This window comes from Caenorhabditis briggsae (genome assembly GCF_000004555.2).
Source record: "Caenorhabditis briggsae complete genome, chrV, whole genome shotgun sequence".
NCBI classification, from domain to species: Eukaryota; Metazoa; Nematoda; class Chromadorea; order Rhabditida; family Rhabditidae; genus Caenorhabditis; species Caenorhabditis briggsae.
The window spans coordinates 5,411,543-5,421,595 of record NC_013488.2 but is presented as its reverse complement, the minus strand read 5'-3'; the positions used below and the strand labels follow the sequence as shown (position 1 = coordinate 5,421,595).

The 10,053-nt window shown below is 33.3% G+C and overlaps 1 protein-coding gene across 1 annotated transcript in view; it reads right to left on the bottom strand.

Annotated features, from left to right (window-relative positions):
- The window catches only part of CBG12156, a gene marked incomplete at both ends in the record, with an annotated part of 3,369 nt that extends 1,493 nt beyond the window's left edge, over nucleotides 1-1,876 (bottom strand). The window contains 5 exons of the mRNA XM_045237042.1: nucleotides 977-1,086; nucleotides 1,133-1,230; nucleotides 1,287-1,480; nucleotides 1,534-1,625; nucleotides 1,853-1,876. Of these exons, the coding sequence (XP_045094776.1) occupies nucleotides 977-1,086; nucleotides 1,133-1,230; nucleotides 1,287-1,480; nucleotides 1,534-1,625; nucleotides 1,853-1,876 (518 nt within the window). The remainder of the gene's footprint in view (nucleotides 1-976; nucleotides 1,087-1,132; nucleotides 1,231-1,286; nucleotides 1,481-1,533; nucleotides 1,626-1,852) is intronic.
- Between the last annotated feature and the right edge of the window lie 8,177 nt (nucleotides 1,877-10,053).

Below are 10,053 nucleotides of genomic sequence, written 5' to 3'. Positions count from 1 at the left end.
CTCAGAATCTCAGAATCTCAGAATCTCAGCAATATCAAAATCTCAACATTTCAGGCATCCAGAATATTAGTATTTTAGAATCTCATAATTTTTGAATTTTTGAATTTTTCAATTTTTGATGTTCTGAATTTCAGTTTTTCAAAAATTTTGGTTTTTTGGAGTTTCGATACTTCTGAACTTACGATCTTCCAAATTACAGAATTGCAGTTCGACACAATTATCCTAATACATCTTATCTGGTTAGATTCTTAGATTCTTAGATTCTTAGATTCTTAGATTCTTAGATTCTTAGATTCTTAGATTCTTAGATTCTTAGATTCTTAGATTCTTAGATTCTTAGATTCTTAGATTCTTAGATTCTTAGATTCTTAGATTCTTAGATTCTTAGATTCTTAGATTCTTAGATTCTTAGATTCTTAGATTCTTAGATTCTTAGATTCTTAGATTCTTAGATTCTTAGATTCTTAGATTCTTAGATTCTTAGATTCTTAGATTCTTAGATTCTTAGATTCTTAGATTCGTAGATTCTTAGATTCTTAGATTCTTAGATTCTTAGATTCTTAGATTCTTAGATTCTTAGATTCTTGGATTCTTAGATTCTTAGATTCTTAGATTCTTAGATTCTTAGATTCTTAGATTCTTAGATTCTTAGGTGCTTAGATTCTTAGATTCTTAGATTCTTAGATTCTTAGATTCTTAGATTCTTAGATTCTTAGATTCTTAGATTCTTAGATGCTTAGATTCTTAGATTCTTAGATTCTTAGATTCTTAGATTCTTAGATTCTTAGATTCTTAGATTCTTAGATTCTTAGATTCTTAGATTCTTAGATTCTTAGATTCTTAGATTCTTAGATTCTTAGGTTCTTAGATTCTTAGATTCTTAGATTCTTAGATTCTTAGATTCTTAGATTCTTAGAGATTCTTGAAGCTCACATGAAGTTGCATCAAATGAAACATCCAATCCAATTGCTCATACTCCGTTTGGATTACTGTAGTTTCTGCGATTCCCTGATTCTCATACTCATCCAAAGCAAGACGGGAATACCCGTCTAGGTCGAAAATGGTGAAATAGAACATGGAAACTTCCTGAAATCATTTTTTTGAAAAAAAAAATTAAAAAATTAAAACTCACATAAATTCTCATGTGCTCCACAAACTCAATAAGTGTCAACCATCGTTTTTCGGGACCATAAAATGGTCCAACACACATTCCAATCTCATGAATTGGTTCTGAAAAATTCAGATTTTCCAAAAAAAAATTCAAATTCAAATTTCCCTCCTCTTACCTTCAAACACTCTGTAGATCAGCGGAATCGGCGGTTTTTCAAAATTTTCGTCATTTTCCAAAGAAATTGACACAAATTTTACTCCGGCTCTCCGCACACAGTATACAGTATTCAATGGGAAAAACGACGACTGCCACGTGGAATTTGGAATTTCAACCTGATTACAGTCGAAATATCGACAGTATGCTGGCTGGCTGGAAATTTGGAGTTTTGGAATATGTTTCTGAAATTAAAGAAGAAATCCTACCCAGTTTTATACTGTATTGTTGTTGTGACGGCGATGAAATCTGAATATAAATAGGCGTTTAGAAGTCGAAGTTCCGATTTGAACATGTTGTCCTGAAAATTGAAAAAAAACACATTTGAAATTTTTTTTGAAGTTTTCTGAAATTTCGAAAACCACATATTTTTGATATCAGATTATTACAGACCGAAAAAATTGCAGACCAGAAAAAATTGAAATCTTTAATGGAAAACTCAAAATTCCAAACTTTCAGAGTGTGAATTTTTAGGATATTCTGTTCTGCATTTTTTTTCAAATTTTTTTTTTGAAAATTTCGACCTACCCTCCGACTCCAGTTTTGTCTCATCCACTCGTCGTGGAATTCACCATTTGGAATGGAATCTGTGTTTTTTAAATTCCAATATACTATGGGACACGAATTTTGGGATCTGGAAATTTTCCGAATTTTAGAAAATCCAATTTTTTGAAATACTTTAATTTCTGAGTTTCTGAGTTTCTGAGGCTCTGAGTTTCTGAGATTCTGAGATTCTGAGATTTTGAAATTCTAAAATTTTGAAATTCTCAAATTCTCCCATTCTCAAATTCTAAAACTCTAAAGTTCTAAAATCCTGAAAAAATCTGAACTTCAATTTTCAGAAAATAACTTACTCTTCTGAATATTTCAAAAAGTTCAGTAAAAAGAAAATCAAAGTGAACATTTTTGAAATTTTCGAATGAGTACCTGATACAGAAAAGGAGACAAATTGAACAAAATGAGAAAAATTCTGGTCGGGAAGTTTAAAAAAGTTATCTGATCTCAAAAATCGAGAATTTCGATTTTTCAGAATGAAAAAAACTCCGAAATATTTTTTTTTTACTTTTTTTGTTTTAAAAAGAATTGAACAGACTTTAGAAATTTAGAATTTTCAGAGGACTATTGGAACCAGATTTTATGAATTTCGAAAATTCTGAAAAACTGAAATTCTGAAATTTGGAAGATCGTAAGTTCAGAAGTATCAAAACTCCAAAAAACCAAAATTTTTGAAAAACTGAAATTCAGAACATCAAAAATTGAAAAATTCAAAAATTCAAAAATTATGAGATTCTAAAATACTAATATTCTGGATGCCTGAAATGTTGAGATTTTGATATTCTGAGATTCTGAGATTCTGAGATTCTGAGATTCTGAGATTCTGAGATTCTGAGATTCTGAGATCCTGAGATTCAGAATTTAGAATTCAGATATTCTAAATCTTCAGGCTTGAGAATTGGTTTTTTTTTCAAGCCTGAAGTTTTTGGGTTACTGTATTTTTCATAAATTCAAGGATTACGTGAGAATGAAAAAAAAATCAATCATTTAGCCACCTGGAAAACGTTGTCCACAATTTTCAGCTATCGAAAACTTTAGAATTTTTTCAGTTACTGATACAAAACGATGATCCAGTATATCATCCTTGGCTATCTCCTTTATGAGGTAAAATTTAGAAATTGTTGATTTTTACAATTTTTGAATTTCTGATCTTCTGAACTTCCAAACTTTCGATTTCTGAAATTCAAAATCGTAAATTCCCATGATTTCCCAAATTTCCAGATCCTCCGTCTCGCCCAACGTCCTGACGTGTCCGCTGTCAAATTCTCAACACCAGACGACTATCCATCGGCTCCAGTTGCTCAGGCTCCGCCCCCACAAGCCACGCCCCCTTCATCGTCTCCAGAAGCGCCAAAATCCGAAGAAACCACAGCAAAATCCGGATAAATTATCTAAATCTGGAAGAGAATGACAAAAAATATTCAGACCAAATATGAATTTCTATTAAATGGGAGATGACTAGATTGATGTGATTTTTTTCTTTAATTTACGTATTGTAATTTTTTTGTAAAAAAAGGATTGATGAAGATTGATTGAAAGATTTTTTCGTATTATTTATTTTTCAGAACACAACCTTTTATTCGGAATCAGCGCAAAATTCCCTTAAAAACCATACTTCTAACGGGCCGCGCCAGGACGGGCTTTTTTCCAAATTTCGGAGGCCCAGCCCGGCCCGCAGGCCCATTATTTTACAAGTTTTGAAAATTTCAAAAAACACACAAGGAGGACCCTTATGTGATTTTTTCGATCAAAAAATTTTTTTCGAGTTTTTTCGATTTTTTTTAAATCAAACAGAGAAACAAACCAAAAAAACGGAAAAAAAATGAAAAAAAAGTATATTAAAGGTGGTGGGACAGGAGATTTTTCGTAGTTTTTTTGTAGCTAGAGTATGCACCGTCACGGTGTACAACGCTTAATGTCACTCTGCGTACAGGGCGACCGCTTTCTCTTTGCCCGTGTAGCTCAGTCGGTAGCGGCGCCGCACCCTCAATCATCGCCCCAACAAGTTCAACTCCTCGAGGGGCATATTTAAACGAAATATCGAAAACATTATTTTTTTCATGTCCCCCCACCTTTAAGAGCTCAAGATTTGGCTCAAAAATACGTAATTTCTATACCGAGCCTTCCGGGCCCGGGCCTTGAAAATTTCTCCAGGCGTGACCCGGGCCGGCCCGGGATTTTACAAGTATGTTAAAAATGAGTATAAACAAGTCATTTTTTGGAAAATTGCGAAATTTTCGTAAAAGGAGTTTTGGATGCAAACTTTTTTTTTGAAATCATATTTTTAAAAGTTTTTTTTAATGAATATCAACTTTTAGGGATTTTCTAATACGCCGACATCAAAAATTGCATTAATTCACTATCAAATTCCTCAGAATATACTTTTTTAATTTTGAAATTTGGCACAAAAAATATGTTTCGACTTCTTTTGACCTAGTTTCCCCTCTAATTAAATTATTTTCCCTTTTCTTTTGTCTCTTCTTTTTCGAAACTTTTTTCTTTTTCAACTTGAGGACTTCAAGTCAAACAGCCTTGTAAAACAGCTCATAAAACAAAATGACACATGTTTTACGAGCGGAGCAAGAGGAATTACTCCTAGAAGAGAAAAAAAAAGATAAATTTCGTATCTTTTTTCATTTATCACTTGAACTGTAGGTGAATCAAATTGAGGATTTTTGGAATTCTGAATTTCAGAATTTTCAGATTCTCCTAATAAAATTCGAGTTTTTTCAGGGAATTTTTCAGATTCAGGTTTTGATTTTGATTTTTCAAACTCTGGATTGGAAATTGATAATATTTGAAAATTTAATATTTTTCTCAACAGTATTTTTTTGAAGAATTCGCTAATTTCTGTAGATTTCTAGAAAATTCGAGAGATAGAATTTCAACTGTTTTTCGATTTTTCAAAAGATTTCTTGTCCTTTATGCTTCCAAACTTTAATAATCCAAAAAGTTCCAAAAAAAAGGCTCAAAATTTGTGAAAATTCCATGCGCCTTTAAGCTGTCCAGAATTTTTGCAAATAATTGATTTTAGCCTTTTGGTTTTATTTGAATTTTTGGCTCTTTTCTAGTTTAGAGGTCCCAAAAAAGTTTAGAGGTCCCAAGAAAAAATAAAGGTCCGATATTTGAAAAACGCGCAGGTATTAGAATAATGTGCCAGAAGTTGGAGTTTTGAGTTTTGAGGCTCTCTAGGAAGATGAGAGCGGAAATGTGACTTCTCTTGATAGTTTTGTTTCCACTTCTTTTTTGTCTTTCTTATGGACCCCAATTTACATATAGGCAAAATGTCAGCAAACAGTAATGCCTCCGTGAATAAGCTTTCTCTCAGGCTTAGATAATTTTCAGAAAATATGCATCTCTAAGCCTATTAGAAGTATAAAATATATCATCAACACTTATTTTTTTTAAATAATACCACAGAATTTTAATTTCTTACACAGTTCAAATTCTATTACACTGTTCCAATATCTGTGCGTTATACTTCTAATAGGCTTAGAGATGCATATTTTCTGAAAATTATCTAAGCTTGAGAGAAAGCTTATTCACGGAGGCATTACTGTATGCCGACATTTTGCTTATATGTAAATTGGGGTCCATAAGAAAGACAAAAAAGAAGTGGAAACAAAACTATCAAGAGAAGTCACATTTCCGCTCTCATCTTCCTAGAGAGCCTCAAAACTCAAAACTCCAACTTCTGGCACATTATTCTAATACCTGCGCGTTTTTCAAATATCGGACCTCTATTTTGTTTTGGAACCTCTAATCTTTTTTTGGACCTCTAAACTAAGAGCCGAATTTGTTTAGACTTTTTAATAGTTTTTTGGTGAAAATAGCAAAAATTAAAAAAAAACAATGAAAAACATCTGAAAAGTTACGGAAATTCGTAACAAATTTTATTTCCGAATTTCCGTTCCGCCTACCCTATCCCCCTATGCCCCTCTCGACCCATCAAAAAGTCATCCAACACGTGTCTCAATTTTGTCATTTCCTTGTCCTTGTCCCTTTTGTCTCTTTTCTTCGGACACTCATAAACTCGTAAAACATCCGGTTGTCCCGTTGGAGAAAACGTAAAACGTCGAGGAATTTGATACTAAATGTCTTCTAGGAGGTCGTGTGTATCATTTGGCTCCGCGGAGCCAAATGATACACATTCAAAAACTTATGTTATGGTTTATGTACTCACTGCTTTAAAATTGAGGGATATAGAAAGGTGAGAGGATCGGGAAAAAATTCAGTGTGTTTGAATTTTTTGCTTTTGAATGGAAAAAGATTCCTGGATTTTTTGTTTTCAGAGTCTTTAAATTTTTTTGTTAATTCGAATTGAGAAAGTATTAATTAAAATTAAACTTCCATTGAACTTTCCTCAGTTAGGTACTCACTTTTTTGAAATTCTTTTGCACAGTGGTCCTGGACATAATAAGTTTAGATAATGTTGAAAAAGGCTTTTCTGACCATTTTTACATTAAATTAAAGTAATTTTTTGAGCTGATTCAAGAGATTTTTTCTCACAGTTGATAAATCTTGTGGATAGCCGGATTATCATAGCGTCTGTACCCAATCACGACTCTGACTGACCTCCCAGTATCTAAATTCACTTGCCAACATCCCATTATGTATGTTCCATGCCCGTTTCTCTCAAAATTTTCGAAGAATACCGATAACTTGGGTCATTTTTACAAAAATACCTAAAAATGAGGAAAATCGATAAATTCGAAAGTCAACAAAGTCTGAAAATCTACCCAAAATGCTCGAATTCGAAAGTTATTTTCATTTTAAAAGCGAAAATTTGACAAAAATATTTTTCAACATTTCGAAAATTTCTTGGTGGTCCTAAACTTATTGGACTCCTGAAAAAGTGTCTTTTTAGTGGTACTCGAGAACCAAAAATGGTACGATACCCAAAACTTGGTTTTCGGGGTTATTTCACATTTGGAATCGAACTGCAATCACAGATAACTTTTCTAGTTTTGGGCAGACGGCCAAAACATAGGGGGTGCTAACTTTTTGGACGTACTAATTTCCGATTCTCTAGATTTTTCCATTCATGGGATTCCATAAAGCTCAAATCTCTTATTTTCGAATTTCGCTTTCCTGTATTTTCACAAATATTGAACTTCAAACTTTTTTTGAAACTTCTTTGACTAGAATTTTTTCCAACTACCACTTTCTTCTCCTCCTGCCAAAGAATCTCATCCCCATTCTCCTCACCTCATTTCCCATCTCATTTTTTATCTCATTTTCACTTTTCGTTTGTCCTAACCTCACACCCACCGATTTTTTTTTCTCTTGAACCCACATAAAATTTTACAGCCATCCATTTTCTCACTCTCTTATTTTCTCAACCCCACTCTTCACACAAAAAATCGGACACTTTTATTCAAAAAAGTAGTCCAGAATTTTTGTAATTTTTTTTGGTCTAGAGAATTTCACGGTCAGGTCCGGCCCGACCTGGTCACTGGTGATTCGCGAACAATCCGTTACGGACGCTCAGCGTTCACGCGCAGTTGAAATAGGAACTTCATACGGACCGCACGCGACCCGTTTTCATAAAACCACAACGCATTATTCCGTATTCCTCCGTAACTCCATATCAGATCCGATGATGAACAAATGGATCCGTTCGCGAACTTAAACTTTTGACTAATTCGCGAACGGATCCGTTTGTTCATCATTCACAATCAGATCGGATACGGAGTTTGCGAACGGATAGAATGCGGATGAGTACGGAATAATGTACTGTGGTTTTCTGAAAACGAGTCGCGTACGGTCCGCATTCGGTTCCTTTTCCAACCGCGCGCGAACGCTGATCGTCCGCAACGGGTCCGCATTTTACGAGAGGTGGGGACGGGGTTTTCGAATTTGCAAAAAAACTGTTAATATTTCAGAAGCTTTCTCAAGTTTCAAAAACCAGAGTCTTTCAGGTTTGGCCGAGGTCTGATTTCCCAAGTATACTGTAGAAGCCATAAATCTTCTTCTTAATCTGTATCGGAAAATGAGAAATTATATGTATAAATGTCTCTCTTCTGTCTTTTCTTTCCAACCACTAATTTACGACTTTGCGCGGAACGAAACAAAAAAGAAAGAAGCAGTTCATCTTCTTAATTTTTTCTGGGTTTCACAATTATCCGTTTTCTCATTTAGTTATGGAAAAGAGACAAAGTGAATCCGGCTTCAAGTTTTTTTTATAGTTTGTATGGAAGGAATTGAACTGTGAAATTCGGAAATTCGGAAGTTCAAAGTTTCTGAAATTCTGAAATTCTGAAATTCTGAAATTCTGACGTATATGTATTCGTATATGTATTCACTGTAAAATTACTACATGCATGCCTGCATACAAATTGTAAAAAGCCACCTCAAAATTTTCCCAGAAGAATAAAAACGAAGAGTAAAAAAAGAGGAGACCAATTAAAAACGGTTGTTGTGTCTGTTGTCTGTTAATACGAAAAAACATTTGAATGGGAAAAATGTTAGATTCGATTTTCCATGATGGCGTTTTTGAATTTCTTATTTTTCAAAATTTGGAATTTGACTGCAAAAATGACCGAAATAAACAAAACCAGCAATTTTCGAATCAATTCTTTTCCAAAAAACAGAAAAAAAATTGAGTCTTTCATAAAATACTAGGCTTGAAAATTATACTTTTTCTAGACGACTCTTTTGTTGAAAAATGATTCAAACTTTTGAAATTTAAAAAAAATGAATTTCTTTCAGAATCTCATCAAAATTCTAAAATATGAGGCTTCAAAACTTTTCAGTGAATCTCCAAATCTCAGAATGTGTTGAAAATTTCTCGGACTTTTACCGATTTTTTCAATTTTTATGGTCATAAAAAAACCTAAAAATCTAAAATATTCGAGAACTTTTGCTCTTTTTCCTGAAGAGCATTTTTCAAACAAAATTTTACAAACAAATTTTTTCCTATTCATTTCATTTCAAGTACTTTTCTCTCTCTCTCACTCTACCAATATATACCCAAAACCAGATATCAACACGTTTCTCTTTGGCACGTCATTCAATCTTTTTTTGTATGTTTGTCTCGATTTTTCTGTCTCACTCTCTGCGTCTCTTCGTCTTCTACACTCTCTCGCCGTTTCATTTTCACACCTAAAGTTTCCTCTTCTCCAATTACCACTGCTACTGTTCCAGTTTCAATGTTGCCTACAATTGTTCGAAATTTTAAAAAATCAGCGTAAAAATTGGTTTTTTTTATTGACCGAGTTTTCGCATTTTTCAGAAGTCCAGAAATTTTCTGAAAATTTTGATTCTTTTCGAATTTCTGGATCCGTGAATTTTTGAAGCTTTGGAGGTTTTTACTGTTTCGAATTTTGTTGGAATTCTCGAATTTTTGAATTACTGATTCTTCGAACTTCTTTGTTCCAGTGGTCTATGATTAATGAAATTTGCAGACAGACCTTTTTCATGAACCTTTTCAAAAATGCATGTGTTCCGAAGAACAGAACCCATTCGTTCTTTTTTTGAAGAACAGAAAAAGAACAGAACCTTTATTTGTTTTATTTGTCTTTTGATTTAACAAAATCCGAAATTCTGAGATAAGGCTTCCATTTCGGTAGGTCGAAAATCGCCGATCACCGATTTCGTGCCTTTGCGCATCAAAAAGAATATGAAATTCTGAGATTTCGAGATTTCGAGATTCTGAGATTCTGAGATTTTGAAGATTCTGAAGATTCTAAGATTCTGAAGATTCTGAGATTCTGAAGATTCTGGAATTCTGAAATTCTGAGATTCTGAGGTTTTGAAAGTCTGAGATTCTGAAATTCTGAGATTCTGAGATTCTGAAGCTTTGGGATTCTGAAATACTAGAATTCGGAGATTCGAAGGTTTAGAGATTCTGAGATTCTAAGGTTTAGAGATTCTAAGATTCTAAGATTCTAAGATCTGAGATTCTGAGATTCTGAGATTCTGAGATTCTGAGATTCTGAGATTCTGAGATTTTGAAATTTTGCAATACTGAGATTCTGAGATTCTGAGATTCTGAGATTCTAAGATTCTGGGATTCGGAGATTTTGAAATTTTGCAATACTGAAACTCTGAAGTCTTAAAAAACTGCACGAATTTGAAATTTTCAAAATTCGAGAATTCAAAGTTTTTTCACGTTGTTAAACCCCAGATTTTGCGTCCCTCCAAATGTTTCGATAAGTGTGAAAAACAGAAAA